This window comes from Canis lupus, chromosome X (genome assembly GCF_003254725.2).
Source record: "Canis lupus dingo isolate Sandy chromosome X, ASM325472v2, whole genome shotgun sequence".
In the NCBI taxonomy this organism is placed as follows: domain Eukaryota; kingdom Metazoa; phylum Chordata; class Mammalia; order Carnivora; family Canidae; genus Canis; species Canis lupus.
In genome coordinates, this window is record NC_064281.1 from 116,857,992 (window position 1) to 116,877,029 (window position 19,038).

General features: G+C 40.8%; 1 protein-coding gene across 14 annotated transcripts in view; it reads left to right on the forward strand.

Moving 5' to 3' along the window:
- Positions 1 to 3,411: 3,411 nt before the first annotated feature.
- Positions 3,412 to 19,038, forward strand: part of FMR1 (fragile X messenger ribonucleoprotein 1) — a 38,096-nt gene continuing 22,469 nt past the window's right edge. For 5 of the 14 annotated variants that reach the window (XM_025460820.3, XM_025460821.3, XM_025460825.3 and 2 more), the window contains exons 1-4: positions 3,416 to 3,731; positions 12,972 to 13,024; positions 16,270 to 16,363; positions 18,958 to 19,029. In XM_025460820.3, coding sequence (XP_025316605.1) covers positions 3,681 to 3,731; positions 12,972 to 13,024; positions 16,270 to 16,363; positions 18,958 to 19,029 — 270 coding nt within the window. In that variant the 5' untranslated portion in view covers positions 3,416 to 3,680. Of the gene's footprint in view, positions 3,732 to 12,971; positions 13,025 to 15,753; positions 15,773 to 16,269; positions 16,364 to 18,957; positions 19,030 to 19,038 lie in introns of those variants that run through there. The other 9 variants (XM_025460831.3, XM_025460833.3, XM_025460823.3 and 6 more) reach the window with 7 other exon arrangements.

The following is a 19,038-nucleotide window of genomic DNA, read 5'->3' on the forward strand; positions in this document are numbered from 1 at the left end:
TGAAGGGGGAAGTAGAAGGTGAGATAGCTAACAGAGGCCAGAATAAATAAGCACTTTGGCTTTGACCCCTAGACAATCAGGGAACAACCGGAGGGGTTTTGAGTGGCAGAGTGCCTTGGCTGACACCTGAATAGGGTCACTGTCTCTTCTGTGTTCAGAATACACAAGACAGTAAGAGTGGCTGCAGGGAGACCAGCAAAGTTTTTGCTGTCATCCAGGTAAGAGAAGATGGGGGCTTGGAACATGGTCTTAGCAGTGCAAGTGGTGAAAAACAGATTGTAGACTCTGAAAGGATTTGCTCATGGGTTAGGTGTGTGGTGGAAAGGGTAACAACGACTCCGTTTTAGGCCTGGGGAACTAACTTAAAGAGTTGCCAGTTACTAAGAGAGAGAACATATGGGAGGAGCAGGCTCACAAAGGGGACTGAGCTTGCATCTGGCTTCAGCTAAGCTTGTGTTGAAAGGGGGCTTTGCAAGAGCTAGAGATCAGAACAAGACTAAGAGCAGATACAGGAAGTGAAGCTAGGCAGGTATTCATTCATCAAACATTTCCTAAAATCAACCACCTTGTGCCAAGGATACAAAGAAAAATAAGACATCTTTCCTGCCTGGAAGCAACTCACAGTCCAATGAGGGAAACAGAAATATAAATAAGTGATTGTAGTACATTAAGCATCATAGGAGAGGTATCCAACATTTACTGACTCCCTGCCATATGCCAAGCAGTGTGGTGACGAAGCAGGACGTGTGTACAAAGTTCTATGAGAGCACACACAAAAAAATTCGTAAAGACATTCACAAGGGTTGTCACCACAGTGTGACATCAGGGAGTTGGCAGTAGCCTAGAAGCCCATCACTAGGAAAATGTATCATCAGTAAAGTCTATGGAATACTCAGCAGCAGTGAGAAGCCAAAAACTAGGTGTACACACAGCAACGTGGATATAACTCAAGAACACAGTATTGAGTGAAAACAGTGAGAAACACATTTCCAGTCCAATATCATCTCTTTAAATGTAAAGGCATACACAAAACACTGCAAGTCTTAAATTATCAAGGATCTAGATCAACACATCGCAGTTGGTATCTAGAAGAAGGATGAGAGTAGTATTAAGATAATGAAAAATAATAACAACATAAAATAATAAAAATAAGAAGGGTTGGCAGTGACTGATGATGCTAATGTGCTAAGAATCGAGGAGCAAAGTTATTTTTTTTGGTTGTTTTTGAGGAGCAAAGTTAACTCAACTCTCTGCACCTGAGGAAAAATAACTAGCTAATAGGAATCCATCCGAGGGGCACCTGAGTGGCTCAGTCAGCATCCAACTCCTGATTTTGGTTCAGGTCATGATCTCAGGGTCCTGGGATCGAGCCCCCAGTCAGGCTCTGCACTCAGTGTGCAGTCGGCTTGGGAGTCTCTCTCTCCCTCTCCCTCTGCCCCTGCCCTGGTCTCTCTCTCTCAAATAAATCTTTTATTCATTCATTCATGAGAGACACACGGGGGGGGGGGGGGGGGAGGGGCGGGGAGACAGAGACACAGGCAGGCTCCATGCAGGAAGCCTGATGTACTGGATTCTGGTCTCTAAGATCAGGCCCTGGGCTGAAGGTGGTGCTAAACTGCTGAGCCACCTAGGCTCCCCTAAAATAAATCTTTTAAAAACGGAATCCATCTGATAACCCTAAGGAGAAGGGTAATCCTGGGGATAATCCCTGTGTGTAGAGACATGGAGGCATGAAGTGACTCATAGATTCACGGAACAGCACCAGGTTTAGCAGGGCTTGTAGAAGTTTTGAAGAGCTGATAATGTCTGAAAGCCCTGGATGAACTGAACAACACCCTACATGTGGATGGTATAACCATTCGAGTCAATCTGTCCCCTTTAACTACATTGGGGTTAAAGAGCAGGCTCCGCTCCCATCCAGCCCGTGGTGAGATTCTCTTTCAGTCACCCTGCAGTCTTCACAGCTTGTGACTACCTCAGAAACCCTATTCCAATGGTTCATTTTTGTGTACTGTGGCCTCAAGGAATGTGGCCTTTGATCCACTGCTTTAAAACTGGAGCCCCACCCGTACTGCTCTGGCTAGGCTAGGCGTAGGGTGGGAAGGAAAGTGGAGGCCCAGGCATACCTCTAATTCTGGGGCACCTGCCTGGGGCGGTTCACCCAACCTCCACCAATTCTCTCTGGTCACATTCCAGCTGGAGTCACTTCCCAGTTCTGACCACCCCTGTCCCACCCCAGACTGGGTCCTGGCCACTATCATAGGTGTATCTAATTCTTCACAGCCCTTATCGCAGTTGCAACTCCACATTTACTTTTCTGATAATTTATGTCCATCTATGCCTCTACGTTCCTAGGTGAAATGCTGGCAACTTTTCTCTTTTTATTCCTCGCTAGCACTTAGCACAGTGCCTGGCATATAGCAGAGGCTCAATAAACGCCTCCTGTATCCTACGGAGTACAGGCCTTCCAAAGGAAACCTAGGTCAACGTGGATGCAAGCTCGGTGCAGAAACAGGAATAAGAAAGAGCTGAGGTTTGTTGTACTGTGGGGGGGTAAAGAGGGAGCGCTGCACCGAAAACAGGCGCACTGGCCCCTGCAGAGAGGTCACCTGACTGCTGTACACATGCGCACACTCCACCCTCCTATTCAGGGTGGGCATACAGTAGGGGCCAAACAGTAGGAAAATAAATTGTAAAGAAATTTAACGAGTGTTTTAAGACATTTTTTTTTTAAAGTCAAGTATGGAACTGAGCCGAGGGAAGTACACGGGTCAGTGCTGGGTCTGAGGGCGGCCTGACATTTCCAGAGGTCCTGACGCAGTCCGCTGCCCTCAGAGGGCACAGGATGTAGCCACAGGACAGCCCAAAAGCTCTTGCGGAGGGAGCGGCGTTACTCTCACCTGCTGCCTCTAAGGGTCACACAAGGCTGGGTCACCGTGGAGGCCACTGTTACTAGTTCAAAGTCGTCTTCAGTGTGATTCTTCACCTGTAGTCTTGTCCCCTCCTCCACCCCCAGCTCAATGAGCCTCTGCCCCACTTAAACGAACCCTCCAACCCAAGGCAGCCCAGACTCGGATACGTGCATACACGTGACGCTACGCGAGCACCGTTCCCACGCCTCTGCTTGACCTTCTACAGGCATAGGCGCTCTGGCCCTCGCCGGGCGACGCCAAGCGACGCCAAGCGCCGCCGCCTCGGCCAGCGGCGCAACCTGTCACCGCCCTTCCCGCCTTCCCGCCCTCCACCGAGCCCGCGCACGCCGAGCCCGCGCGCCTTACGTTGGGCCCGGCCCCCAGCCGGTGCCTCAGCTGCACGCATGCGCGCGCTCCTGGGCCCGCGGGGAGAAAGAGGGCGGGACCGTGGGGCCAAGCCCGCGGGGGGAGGGGCGGTGTCGGTCACGTGACGCGGTTTCACTGTTTACACGCGGAGCGGTCGGAGCTTTCGGCCTCAGTCAGGCGCTCGGCACCGTTTCGGTTTCACTTCCGGTGAGGGGCCGCCTCGGAGCGGGCGGTGAGCCGACGGCGAGCGCGGGTGGCGGCGGTGACGGCGGCGCCGCTGCCGGGGGGCGTGCGAGAGCGCGGCGGCGGCAGCGGCGGCGGCGGCGGCGGCGGCTGGGCCTCCTGCGCCCGCAGCCCACCTCTCGGGGGCGGGCTCCCGGCGCGAGCAGGGCTTTCGAGAAGATGGAGGAGCTGGTGGTGGAAGTGCGGGGCTCCAATGGCGCTTTCTACAAGGTACTTGGCTCCAGGGCAGGCCCCATCTTCGCCCTCCTTTCCCTCCCTTTTCTTCTCGGCCTCGGCGGGAGGCAGGCCTGGGGCCCTCTTCCCGAGCGCCGCTCCCGGGGGCCAGGGAGCACTCGTTGGGATGTTGTTTGGGAGAGAAGGACTGGACTTCGGGCCTGTAGGAAGCCCCTCGAGCCCCGCTGCCTCTCCTGCGAGAGGCCCCGGTGCCTGTGGGAATGAGAGCGGGCAAGGAGAGGAAGGTGTCCTCTCGGGAGCCGACGGAGAGCCGGGGATGGCCAAGGGCCGGCAGCAGGTACAGGATCCTGGCGGGAAGGGCCGGTATCCGCGCGAACTGCCGGCGACGGCTGATTTCCCTTTCCTAAATATCCTCTCCCAGTGGGATCCGGGCCTGACGTGTGGGTAGTTGCTGAGTAGCGGGGGGCGCTTCCGTCGAGCCGCCTCCTGCCTTGCAAAGAGGTTTTGAGATCTCCTTTGGCTTCTCTTTTCCGGTCCAGCATTGGGACTTCGGAGAGCTCCACTGTTCAGGGCAAGGGGTGTGGAGAAAGAGTAGTAAGAAGCTGTAGTCCGTACCGACTCACAATGGCAACTGATTTTTGGTGGCCTCTCTTTGTGGATTTCAGAAGAGATTGTAGATCCAAAAGTTTCAGGAAGACCCTGACATAACCGAGTAATGCATTAGAGAAGCTCGTAATCTTAAATATACGCGTTCCCTCTCCCTTGTTATAAATGCGGCCAAATCCAGGAATTCAGATGCTTCAGCATCTAAAAGCATTATAGCAACTCTGCTGCTTAAGGAAAAAAATTTTTAACCCTCCAAAGGCCTTGAATGTATGCCACGAAACTTCAGGCAATTAACTGAGAGTGCATTATTACTAGAGAATTTTAAATCGTGAGTAGAGATAATTGTGTTGTGCTCCAAGTACTTGACTGTCTTCTCTGAATGTGTAATGTTGCAGTCGACGGTATTCAGGTTTTAAATAGACATGCATAGTATTACTGTGGATTTTTCTTTTTTTACGTTACACCACTGCAGATCAACTAATAGCTTAGATTTTCAAAAGGAGGTTTAGAAATATGTTGATGTATCGGTTGTGCATCTGTTGATACATACTTAGTCTAGATCTCATAATTTATAGACTCTTGTTTTCTCTTGAATGTTTCTCTGTAACTTCTGTAGGTAATATCCCACCTTAGTACAGTATTTTGGCAGTAAAAGGTACATATGGGAAGAAGCATGGAAATTAGCTATTGTTGTCCAACACAATTCTTAAATTTATTATGGCATAACTTACACGTTTCAAACCAGACCTGTTTGCAATGGGAAAATTAACAATTGACTTCATGTTTACCAGTTCTGTGGAGATATTTGGAGATCAGCATATTTCATAAGTGGGTAAACTATGTAAACTGTTCATACTTTGAGCCAAAAGATAAAACCTGTAGCTGTAAAAGGAAGAAACCCAGCGTTTATGTTAACATTCTCACCAATATAAAATTGTCTCAGTTGACTCCACAGTCAAAATTTTGGTTGTATTTATTTCAGTGGTCCATAGTGATTCCTGCTAGTTAGTGTGGAATCATCTGGTTCCTAGATTGGTAGTTTTGCTCACTAGATTTGTGGTACTAGCTATAATAAATATAAGTAGGGGTTAATGATTGAGCAGTATTCTAATAGGCCTGTACTATTTGGTAAGATTGGACACCACTGTTAACGTCTTCCAGTGAAGTTTGCCTGCTACAGGAGGGGCTACTAAGTAGCACATCGTGGTGTTGAAGGACATATTGTTCTCTTCCAGCAGCAACGAATGATTTGCTCTGGTGATTTTTCTTGCAAAGTGATTGGAATATAATAAGAATCCTATATCTTTCCTATTAATCCCCCATTTTAATTGTCTTTAACAAATTTGCTTAATTTGAAGATGAATAACAAAAATGGATAGTCCCTTAGTTCCTTGAGGAGAAATGTGAAACTTGGTCAAATATGTGTAGAGAAATTGCTATTACATTTACTTAAAGTTTATTTTTCAGAAAACTTCGAATGGTCTGTATTGGTAGAAAAAGGTTCAAGTTTTTATAGGACTCATTGTTCTGAGTTACAAAAGTAAAGCAAAAAGTTAACCGAGTTGCTTATCCAGTGGGATGGGCAAAAAATATGGGAAATGAAGACCAATAAAAAATGAACTACTGTGGAGAAATGTTAGATTCATGAAAAAATAGGGACCTGTTCATCAAATTGATAGAAAAGCCTTTAAAAAACTGAACAACTCAGATGACTTCAGTATTAGTGAATTCGACTTTGATTTGCCTAACAGAACCACCATATTGCAAGGAATGATTCCCCATCTTCTGAGCACATGGTCCAAGTTTACAGTATAAACTGGATAAAGTATACTTGGGCATATGTGGATTCTTTCTTTGCAAAATAACTAAAGCTCAGGATTCAGAATTAACAGAACCATGAAACCTAAACCCTAAGATTGGACAGCTCATTTTTATTTTTCCTTCTGTTTATTCTTAAACACTTGAAAGTTAGATTTAGTAGTTGTCAGAGCCACTACTTTTGTGCTTAGGTATTACTTTGACTTAGAAAGTTAGTCTGTACACCTTAACCTCTTCTGTTACTTAAGACATGAAGTCCCTTGGATAAACCTCACAAAATCTTTACGAAGTGTTTCCTAAATGCATAATGTTGAAATAAGGTCTTTATTCTAGGGACATCTACCTAAAATAGTATAGTGTTTTGCCTTTTTTTTATGTTGGGGGTTTCTTTGGAGGGGGGACTTGACTTTTGGTGTACTGAGAATGAAAATGAATTTAACTCCATTTTATGTATAGAATGTATGTCATTCTGGTATGAATATACTAGTATATCCTGATTCTTAGGTTTTGGGTACCAGTATGAAAATTGCTGAAGATGCATAAATCATGTGTTGGAAACATAAGGTTTAACACCTTTTTGTTTTCTGAAAATATAGTGACTGGTATCTGATTTGTTATTGTAATATGGTGTGAGAAAGCTAAATTGTATTATTTTTAGATTTTCATCTAATATATCTTATGTTTTTAAGTTTGATACCAGGATAGCTTTAACATGGTGAGTAATATTATGGAACTAGCAGCTACCTATGACAAAATGTACAATCAGGAGGAAATATTTTTAAGACATTAGTGGCCTAGCATGTCACGTTAGTTACCTAGCCTGCTAGAAATCAGTGTTTTACCACAAATAAACTTGCGTAAGGCATTATTCGTGTTTTCTCTGAAGTCTCTAGATCTAACTTTGCATACAGATGTTATTATGTACTTCAAGGAAGTGAATTATTCAGGTCAACCACATTTTTTTTTCTTCCCCAAGTCTAACTTTTTAATGTTCCGTGTCTTTGTGGAAGCATTGTTTTTCCCCCATTGAACTGTGCATTTTCCAACTTCATGGTCACACATTCTGAAAAACCTCCAAATTATTAATTAAATGCAAAATTTAGTGATACAATAATTGAGTTTCTGATTCCTGTCCACTGTGGGAAGGTGCACCTGAGATGACTGCAGTCATGATCACAATAACTGAGAGCTTTCTAGGTGCCAGGCACTATTCTAGACATCTCTAAATAATTTACTTAATCCTCTACCACAATCCCGAGGTCCTGTTGTTATTTCCACTTCATAGATGAAGATGGAAATGTACAGAGAGATTAGGTAAGTGGCTTACTACTAAGCAGCAGAGCTAGTAAGGGTCCTCTGATCTGGAATTTGAGATCAGATAGATTGACTTCCTGAAATGATGAAATTTAGCTTGAGAAAATGAACTGCATTTGATTTCCTGCCTATTTTCTTTTTTTTTTCCTGCCTATTTTCTTATTTCATTATAATCCTTGATTATATTTTGTTGCTGTAACACCTCCTTAGCATTCTTTACAGTTGGAAGGTGATGCTGCCACTTTTTAGTATTGATGCAAAGATGTCATGACCTACTCAGCTTACCTATCTGCTTCCTCTTTTATTAACTCTCACAACTTGATGTATTATACTGTATTTCATCATATGAATGCCTACTAAGGAAAGAGAAAGTTGACAATCTCTGACCTTGCTATAAAATCTGCTTTTGTTATGTTGGAAGCACATGAGAACTGAAGTATTGAAAAGTTAGAATACACACACACAGGAAAGTTCATACTATTCTCTCTCTCTCTCCCTCCCTGTGTGTTGTCTTGGGGTCAGGATGAATCAGAAAGAATGCATTTTTCTCAGAATTTGTGTTAAGTGTCCAAGCAAAGTCAAGTATTCCTGGACCTGTGCTGTGTGGTTTGAAAGGTTGTTGATGCTGTTAATTGTGCTTTTCCCTCTCCATTGTTCATTCCTTTATGTTGTTAGTGCCTACAAACAAAGGTGACAAAGTGGTAACTAATTTTATATGTGAAGCCTTGGGTTTGAATTATATATCCCTATCCTCTGGTCCTATGCGTTTTCTTTAAGAGGGACATTTTGCATTGCTCTGCATTTTTTTCTAATGAGAGTTGTCATTACACTATAGGTGTTGTCTTTGGTGATAATGTAGTAGTTGTAGTCAGTGGTGGTCAGGGGCTTATATTGAAATTTTGTCTGTACAAGTGCTCTTGTGACCAGTGACTCATTCATGAGTTTACTAAGCTAAGGGGTATGAGATTGACCGTGAGGGTTAAGAGTTCACCCAAATAAGGATGGACTTTTTAGTTTCATCAATCCTCATAATGTAATGTTTGAATTGGATAACTCTAGTCATTGCACACTTTGGTAAGTATGATTTTGTGATTGCTTCTTTGATCTATTTGCCAATAAGTTGGGGATCACATAATGACTTTTTGATTTCTTTGTTTATTCTCCTCATGAGGAGCCTATATCTTTTTTTTTTTTTTTTGAGGAGCCTATATCTTTCTGCACTTTAGCACCTTTCTCAAACCCCAAAGATTTTTGTTACGTTTTTGTCTTCTCTGAGTCTGTAAACAACCTTCTAGTATTTCTTTGAGGAAATAGCCTTTTCTTTTTGTATCCCAATTTTTAAGTCTTTTTTTGTGTGTGTGCTTTAAGATGTAGCTTTCTCAACTGCAATAGTATTTATGGTTCTGCATCTTTTATAAAATACGCCCCTCTCTGCTTTACCTCCCATTTATTTAGTGCCAACTATGTGATATGCGGGCATTGTAGTAGACAATAGACATGTTTGATTTCATTACAGCACCCTTAGAAAGCAAGTCCAGTTCCCCTGTATCCTTTTGTACTTGCATTTGAGGAATCTGAGGCAGGGAGACCACTTGGAGAGTCGAGTCTCACAGCTTATCTTGTAGAACCAAAATCTTGAACCCAGGTCTCATTACCAACTCCTATAAGATCCCTAGCTCTCATTCAGAAGGGTGCAGCTCCTTTTGTGCATTCTATTCAAACTCCTTCTGTTTGCCTTCTTTGGTAACCTCTCAGGAATCCCCTGAACCTGTCTTCTCCCCAAATGCCAACTTTGCTTGGGATCAGAACAAAATGTAGTTTTCCTGATGGTGGCAGGTGGGGTGATAGTGCTCTGGCGATACCCAGGGAACAAGGGGAAGAGTATTGGAGTAAGGGAGGGGTGGCTAAAAGAACAGCTGTTGGAGAAAGTGTGATGAGCAGCAGGAGGATGGGACCTTTGTTGGAAGTGGATGACAGTTTAGTAAAAAGGCGTTAGAAGTCTAAAGAGGTGTTTGTCCTTGGTGTGAGTGCAGGAGAGATGTGACCAATAGTTTGTTTTAGTCAGTGTATTACAGTAGCAAGGAGAAGGTATTACTTACCTTCTGTATTTACTTAATATGCAAAGTGACTAAAAATGACTGATTTTGGAACAATTGTGCAAACATCCACATATAGATAAGCCTCATTAACTTGAAGGCCATGGGCTGGTAGGCCGTATGATTATTCAAACTGTTTCTGACACTCTACATCCGGAATTGCTTTCCGAAGCCTTTGGTTGTTAATAGTCACAACAGTTGCAGACTTTCCTCCTTTGAGGGAATGTTTGATATTAGGAACTAGGCAAATGTGATGAATGAGTATGATTAAACTATGCAATAACTTTGTGACAGAAAAATGCAGCTATAAAGTAATAAGACTTTTAGAATGCTTTTAAGGTGGGTTTGAAATCAGTCCCCCATGTTTGGAAATTATTTAATATTATTATTATTTTTTAGAGAGGGAAACAGGGGGGGAGGGAAGGAGAATCCTAAGGAGGCTCTATGCCCAGTGCAGAGCCTAAGGTGGGGCTCGATCCCACAACCTGAGATGAACCGAGCTGAAACCAAGAGTTGGACACTTAACCGACTTGAGCCACCCAGGCGCCCCTGTAAATGTTTTAGATCAGTGCCATACAATGGAATTTTCTGCAGTATTGGAAATGGTCTCTACCTATGCTATTCACTACAGTAGGCACTCTAAGCCCTGTGTGGCAATTGAGCACTTGAAATGTGGCAAGTATAATCGGGAGACTGCTTTTTCATTTTATTTAATTGTAATTAATTTAAATTAATCACATACGGCCAATGGCTGCTATAGTGGAATAGTTAGAATAGTTTTAGACAAGGGCAGTGGTATCGGAAAGATGCCTGATTAAGTGAGAACAGTTCCTCACTTAGCTGTAACAAGGTTCCCTTAACTGACTAAAGGACTTAACATTTTCAGCATAATATACAATAAGGAACTTACGTTAATTACTGCCAAGACATGCAAACATAAAACTTCAGACAAGAATGAAAACAGAAGCAATGGCCCTTCATGGTACAGAAAGGATCACTCCTAATAGGAGTCTTGATTTTAGCCCATGGTGGACTCCCTTCCCCCAAAAGCAGATTGTTAATTCGGTATTAGCTATCAGGTAAAGAGAAGGGAGAAATGGGGCTTGGGGGGGGGTCTGTTATTCCTATTCTTCATAATTTGCGGAGCTTACTTTTTAAAACTAAGAATAACCAAGAACTAACCAGAGCTAGAACTATAAACAAACAAGTGATCCAATGAAAATGTCTTGGTAAACATCTTCAAAGACTTGAAGTTTGAGCAGAGTCTGCTTCTCTTTCTCCCTCTGCAGCTCTCCCTCTGCATGCGCTCTCTCTCTCTCTCTCTCTCTCTCATGGTCCCTCAAATAAATAGATTTATTTGAAAATTCAAAAATTTATTTGAAAGTCCCATCTTTTTGGCATCTAAGAAAAACAAAAATGTAACAAAGTGCCCTGGTGGGGACATGCTGATGTCATCTCAAATAATGCCTGAAAAACATGTCTGAGAATGAATTAAGGAAGGGAAAAAATGCCTTCCAGATAATGGAAAACCAGCCTCCTCATAGAATCTAAACACTGATTTTTAAGTTGTCATTATTGTATGTGCCACTAAGAGAGAACATTAAACTATGACCTATAGTAACTATTAAAAAAAAAAAAAAGACTTGAAGTTGATTTTTGTATGTGGTCTGACGTAAGGGTCAAAAATTTATTCTTTTGCACGTGGATATGCAGTTGTCCAGGCACCATTTGTTAAAAACACTGTTCTTTTTCCCCATCGAATTGTGTGGGCTTCCTTGCCCACAAAGGATTTATTTCTACCATACCCTAAGCTGTGTGTCCAGGTCAGAGCTTTTGTTCCTACCCCTCCCCCTTAGGCCTGGCCGACTTCTATCCTCCACTCCCTTTTGTGTGGCTAATTCTTTCTCAGCCTTCAAAGTTTCATAAGGAAACTCACCTTCTTCAGTTTGTCTTCCCTGATGAACATAACACCACGCACAGTATGTGTGTACGGGCACGTCTTCCTCAAAGGGTAGGATAGGAACCCCTTAGGCACTGATCCATTTGATCACTCACGGAGTTCTTAGTAGGCGCTCTGAAGCCCAACTAAATATTAAGACCTTAGAAAACTTACTCTTAATGGGGAAATAATAATAATATGGTGGGGTAAGTTTATGGTAGGGATAAGCATGGGATATGCTACAAGAATGCAAACGACGGAATTTAATCTAATCTGGGTTTTCCCCTAGGTGGTGACATCTGAACTGAAACCTAAAAGACTAATAGGATGTAGCTAGATGAAAAGAGGGGAAGGACAATGAGAAAGAAGGAACAGCATTTAGGGAGAGAGGCCCAGTAGTTTAGCACTTTGCTGGATCATAGCCTCCAGGGATGTGAAAGATGAAGCTTGGAGAGGTGAGGGGTGGGGCCAGGTCTTGAAGGGCCTTTTACAGCCAGAAAAGGAGTTTGGCCATAATCCCACAGGCAGAGAGAAACCAAGGAAGGAGAGAAACGTGTACAGAACATTTTTGAGTAAGAAGCTTAAATCTCTCAAGCCATTTTAAAATGAATTAAGAGATAAAGCCCCTTGGGTTTCTTTATGCTTTACCCTACTCCTCTAATTGTCAAAACAAAAGCAAAACCTCCTTTCCTACACCTATTAAAAACTTAATTTTATAGAATTACAGACAGCATGCTGCTTAAAGAATTCTTGATAATTAGTTAGCTATTACTTTAGTTATGTCATTTTATAGAATTACGGACGGCATGCTGATTAAAGAATTCTTGATAATTAGTTAGCTATTACTTTTGTTATGTCTTTCTGCAGATTACTAGCAATTGCGTCATCAGATTTAAAAGATTTAAACCTCTACTTTGTATTACTGTTTTTTCCTTCAAGTGCCTCTGAGATTGAGAATTTAATTAAACTCTGGTAATTGGACATTTTAGTGGTATTAGCAGCATATTGTTGTTAAGGAAAATTTAGTGTGCTTGTATATACCTAGATTTGAGGTTGTATTTAGTCATTTACTGTGGTATTCTCCTAAAATTTATTAAGGAGAAAAAGATAAGTTACAACAGACCTATACAGGCTGGCATGTGGCTTGTGGAAAAAATTTTTGTTTTCAATAATTCTAGCCTAAAGTGCACCTCCAGGTTTGTACTCACCACCTGCATTGTAATTTTCAATTATTTTGCTCTCTCGCTCTCTCATTAGATGCTGAAATCTGGAGCAGTTTTTTTCATGTTTTGTTTTAATTAATCCGTATTCCTAGGGCCTCACACATAGTAGGTGGCTAAATAAAGATGTGATCCACGAATGGGTCATCCTCACAAACAGACAAACTTTCATTTGAAGCTCCATTTTTTTTTCTTAAACAGAAAATATTTGATATCTCTATAAAATTAAATAAAAACGTGGTCTTAAGCTTAGAAGTTAATTTACCTGGTGTTTTTCTTACAGGCATTTGTAAAGGATGTTCATGAAGATTCAATAACAGTTGCATTTGAAAACAAGTAAGTGTCTTGCTATAATGTTAATGTTCAGGTTCTTAAATATTTTTATAGTAATTATTCTTTTTATTCCTCATTTAAAATATTTCAGGTCTAGTTTGAGTGTTTTTCAGGAGTGGATCTTCATGTTACTGACCAGGAAGTTCCTGAACAACTCCATGTTAAAACCAATGGAATGACTGTTCCGCCTAATGACCTTAGAGATCCCTTTCGTTTAACCTTGATGCCTACATTTCCGTCCCCTTGAATGTGAAAAAGAAACCGATACTTCTGTATTAATAACTGAGAGTTTGGATAGAAATCTTTGTTAAAAGATGAAAATGAATGAATTCATGAGTATTGGTAAAATTAATGCGGGTTTTATAATGTTAAATCTAAAATCGATGGTTTTAGTTGTCTAGTATATTTTATCAGGAATAATCATATTATTTTACATCTGTTTTCATGTATTTATAATCAGTAACAGCGGTAACCAATCTTTTCTGCTACAAGAGTAAATAGAAATACTTATAGGCCTACGAATGTTAGCCATATGAAGACGTATAGATGTTAGCATTTTATCAAGAGAGACAAATTTCTTGACTTAAATTTTTTGAAAAGTAATAAGGGCTATTTTCAGAGTAGCAATTCAAGATTCTAAAGTACATATAAACAGCTTAGCCAGAGTGTTGATGTGATCATGATCTTAGGATCATATTGAACTCTGAATAATGGTCAACAACTACAACATTTTGGATTTTGTGTACTAAGAGAATTGATAGTATCCCAAAAGCAGGTTGCAAATCTATAGAGAAAAGAGATTAGTAGTTGCTTGGGGGTGGGGGTGGGGAGAATCATAACTAAAGGGCATAGGATTTCCTTTGGAGGTGATGAAAATGTTCTTAAATGCGGCTGGTGATGGTTGTACAAATATGTTAATATACTTAAAACCACTGAATTGTACATGCACAAGTGGATGGATTATATGGTATGTGAGTGACATCAGTAAATTTGTTAAAATATCATATCTGACCCAGACATACTATAATTTGACTGTTAGATTCTTTTAGCTACCGAGAGGACAAAGTAGTAGTATTCTTGGATGCCTGTAACACATTTAGGGGACAGAGATAAAAGGATTTAGAATATCCAACCCTATTCTCAGCTCTAGTCTAGTCTCAGTCCAGAATATAAGTATGAATAATCGAATAACTTTTTCTGAATGCATAGAGCCAAAAGTTCCAGAATTTGCCTCTGCTGTTTCTAGTATCCTTGGATTTGTGTGGTTATACACTAGACTGTAATATCACACTTTTAACAGGACAATCTTTGATAACTTGAGAGTAATTTTTTTTTGTAATTATACTTTTATCTGCTTGCTCCCATTATTAGATAAACACTTTCCCATAAAAGAAGAGTTCTCTTTATTTTCCACTTTTAATTTCTCCTATAGTGTTTAAAGTGTTAAGCAAACACTCATTTCCTCCATGCATTTAAGAATGTGTCTGGTTAATATACTAACTCATCAGATCAGTTTCTCTTTTGTTTTCAGATTTCTACTATAAACCTAGAATAATTCTACATTCGGACCTTCTAATTCTCTTCTGTATTATAGCTGCATAAAAGTTTCTCTTCAAGATGTCATCCTGAGAATTTGAAACAAATAAGCTGTTTTCCTTGTGTACATGAAGTATGTTTGAAATTCAACACTGGGTTTGAGCACATCACTAGGGTATGATAGGTCTCTACCAAAGTAGTTTCTGCCCTTTCTTGGGCATTTTCTTTTTGTTTTTCTGTTAAAAAAAACTAATGTTTTATAGAACTTTGGACTGTATTTACCCTTTCTTTCCTTTCAGTCATAAATTCCTATTACTATAGTACCACTTTATTTTAGATGCTGTTTTTACCTTCCATATTTCACATTTTTGAATGAAGAATTTGAATTTTTCTGTGTACATTAAGACTTAAAATAAATCATCCTTTAGAAAATTATGTATTTTTTTGAATCACGTTTAGCAATGAATTTGTAACATGTTAAAAGTCATTTTCGGTAAATATAAAAAGGCTTTTCTGAAGTAAAGACAATGTTTTCTAAAGCTTCATAGTTTTCACATGTGTATAATTCAGAGAAAGGGTTCCATATAATACAGGCCTAATTGGATTTCCACAAATTCTGACTTAATTACCTACCCTTCTTATATATGGCTCTTCTTTAAAAAAAAAATTAGGGATACCTGGATGGCTCAGTTGTGTAAGCATCTGACTCTTGGTTTTGGTTCAGGTCATGATCTCAAAGTCCTGAGAGTGAGCCCCAAGTCGAGCTCTGTGCTCAGCACAGAGTCTGCTTGAAATTCTCTCCCTCTCCTCCTCCATACTTCTCCCTCCTCCACCCCCTACCCCTGCACACTTTCTCTCAAATAAATAAATAAAATCTTTTAAAAAAATTAGCACTTTTTTCAGTCCGATTTTACTAAAGAAAGCTCTTCAGAAAACAAGAAATGACTGCTGCAGCAGTTGAATCCTCCAATGTTTTTGCAGTTGGTCTTTTAATATTTAATATCATTTTGGATATAAAAGAATAATTTGGTGTTTTTCAAAATTGTTCCATATCATTTTAAATTTAAAAACATAGGCAACTTACCAAACTCCTATAGGCTGTCTCCATCGGGTTTCTGTGGTTTAGCAGACCCCACGAGGCCATGCTGATCAGCAGCCAGCTATCCATGGCAAGAATTGACCACCTCGTGGGATCTAAAATTTAAAGGGGGAAAAGTGAGTTGTGAATTGCTGATGTGCTGACTGCCCCATTTTGCTTGGGAATTAGAGGGCATTTAGGACCAGTTTCTGTGGTCCTTAGAATGTGCTTAAAATTCTTTTGCAAGTGGAAGTATGGTGATGATGTTACTAACACTTACTAACATTTAATTTAAGCATCAGACGAAATTGCTGTTGTGGCCTTGCATTTAGCACTCTTAGAGGTTGATATTACTGAAAGAAAGACTTGTTTGGAAAATTGTAATGTTGATCTGTTGTGTTTAGAGGACTATTCCAAACAGAACTACAAGGCTGCTATGCTGCATGCATACTTTGTTGAAATGTCTCTACATTGCCATTATGCCCGACTCAGCAGAACACTGACTGTTTTCAAAGCATTTGCCTCTTTAAACTAGAAAAACAGAGGGTCACACTTAACCAAGAGTTGATGGCAGTGTGGTCATTATTTCCATCAAACCAGAAAGAATGTTAATTATGTATTTGCTTATTTGCAGCTGGCAGCCAGAGAGGCAGATTCCATTCCATGATGTGAGATTCCCACCACCTGTAGGTTATAATAAAGATATAAACGAAAGTGATGAAGTTGAGGTAAGTTTCCCCTGCCCTCACGTTACTAAGCACTGGAGTGGGAGCATTGAATTTGCCTGTGTGTTTTACACCCCTCCTATTTAACACTGCTTAGACTACCTTGAAAATTATAGCTGTGATGGACATGTGCTTTTGACTGAGCCACCTTAATAATGATCTGAAAATACCCCGTGATGTTTATATGTGGCTTCTTAAGCAGCACTGAGGGCACATCATTGAAAGTCAGTACTGATTTCCTTTGCCTGCTAGGAAATTCCTTTTGCCTTTTCCTTGAATCTCTGAATCTTTATTTGAATAATGTATTGTTGGCTTACAACTTTGTCTCCATTTTAAGCAAAATGGATTAGGAAAATTAGTTTCATAAAGGAGAAGAAGTCATGCCTTATAATAGAGCAGCATTCTAGAATTTCTTTAAGTAGCAGTAAATCCTCCTGGTGTATTATGAAAAATTCATCTATGAGTTTTAGTATAAACACATATAGGGAAAACATCTTTTCACTGGACATGCTGTGAACCACCTGCGCATGTGCCATTGATGTCTTTGATCAAAATGTGCTATAGAGATATAACACATTAACAGAAACATTGTGTTTATAATTTCTCTAGCCACTGAAAATTGTTTGAGGACTTAAAGCACTCGGAGTCTGTTTTATATTGTAGTTGATCTGTGTAGTGTCCTCTCCTTCCTCCCTTTTCACACCATTTTAAGCTGCTTCTCTTCTTTTTTCCACAAGGCCTATTAATAGTTGCAAATTCATGAATATTTGTGGTATGAAGGAGGCAGCTAAGTAGACATTTATATACAGGTAAGGTAAAGTGTACTAGGTCCTTGAATTCTTATTTCCTGTGCAAGGGTACAGATGGTATAGTGAAACAGAAGAGTCCCCTGCCTTTGATGAGGTCACATTCTAGTCAGAGTAGCTAATATCATGGCAGATGGAAGGAAAAAAGTAAGAGGATGCAAGGTGATAATAGGGGCAGGAGTAGTATTCTAGGCAATACTCAGGGAAGGCCTCTTGATGTCCAGGCCTGTGTTCTTTTCTCTTTCTAAAGTAGAATAGAATAAAGTACTATTTAGTTACCAAAAATGTACTCAGTATCTATTAGATATAAGCGAGTGGGCTTGGTGTTGTGAGGGATCCTAGTAGGAAACACATTGTCTGTACTTGAGGACCTTCAGTTGTCTGCTTCCCTAGGAGACTACAGGCTTCCTGAAGGCAAGGACATTTGATCTATGTCAGAAATGCTCTGATAATGTTGGGATGGACAGCAGAGACTTTTTCCCAACTGAGTCACATGACAGGTGGAGACCAATGAAATACTTTGCTAGAGTGGCCTTACAGTATTACTTGACAATGATACATAACAGATTGTTGCTCTAGCTAGAAAAGAGATGAAAGGGATTGATGGTGGCAAGAGGGAAAGGTAGGTTAAATTGTGTTAGTCACTGTATTTTATAACCATTAACTTAGACTATAAAAGGGACACAAGACACCGGGTCTTTTGGTCTGTCTGTATCAGGAATGCTCATGGTAGCGACTGATTGAGAGAACCCCCCCCCCCAATTTTGTCACATAAAGATGGGGGACCAGTGAGTTGCTGTTGCCAAGATGACCTCCCTGTATTACTTAACAATTAACTGGGTTATTTCTTTGGCTAGAGCAGAACTGAGACGAAGTGATGGGGGCAAGAGAGAAAGGGCAGGTTAAGCTGTATTTAGTCACTGTGTTGTGTGACTGTTAACTTCAATTGTAAAAGGAGTTTTACTCAAGAACTGCCTCATCACCTGTAGGCTCTGACCTCTCTCTCCTTTCCTCTCTTATCCTCCTTGTCTCCCTGCTTCTTTCTGCTTCTGAGTATTTGTTTCTATCTCCATGTATACTGTCCCATTAATTTTGATTTGCTAGTGTCTTTACAAAAGGTTCCATGCTGCACATCGTAAGTGAACTTTGACGTGATCACCAGAGAGATTGGTTAGAAGAACTGATCCAGTATGTGAGAGCAGGAAGGTGGTATCCACAGGATTGCCAGGATGGAGTTGTCCATTTTAGTGGAGAGAGGAAGCGGACAGGAGACCAGAGAGTGACCAGGGATCTGTTCATTTAGGCACCAGGAGACATGAATGCCAGGGTGGTATCCTTAGTGGACTGAGTAGTCAGAGGTCTCACCTATTTAGTGACCAGGCAGTAGGCCAGGGTCAATAACTTCCAATTAGTTATTTGCTTATTAGAGAAAAAGAAAAACAATTATATACATTTTTAGATATGTTTTCAAAGCTCACAAAGTATCCAAGCAAAGTATGCCCAGGTTTATGAACAATCTGCTTTTCTTGAGCATGCATATACAGAGGACTGATTATTACAGACCTGAAACAAAGAAATAGGAAAGTGCTTTGTACAGGGCTCTCCCAGGTAATCAAGCAGTTTCTGATTATGTTTCTCTGCCTAGCTATAGGGTTGCAGTCTACTTTAAGGTATATAACAAATGACTTTAAGAGATACCTGGCTCATTTTAAGAATTTTCTTCAATGTCTGATAATCTATAGATTTCTGAATGTTAATTATGAAATAATCTATGTTGTAATTTTTGTGTAGGTTTATTCCAGAGCAAATGAAAAAGAACCTTGCTGTTGGTGGTTAGCTAAAGTGAGGATGATAAAGGGTGAGGTAGGAAAC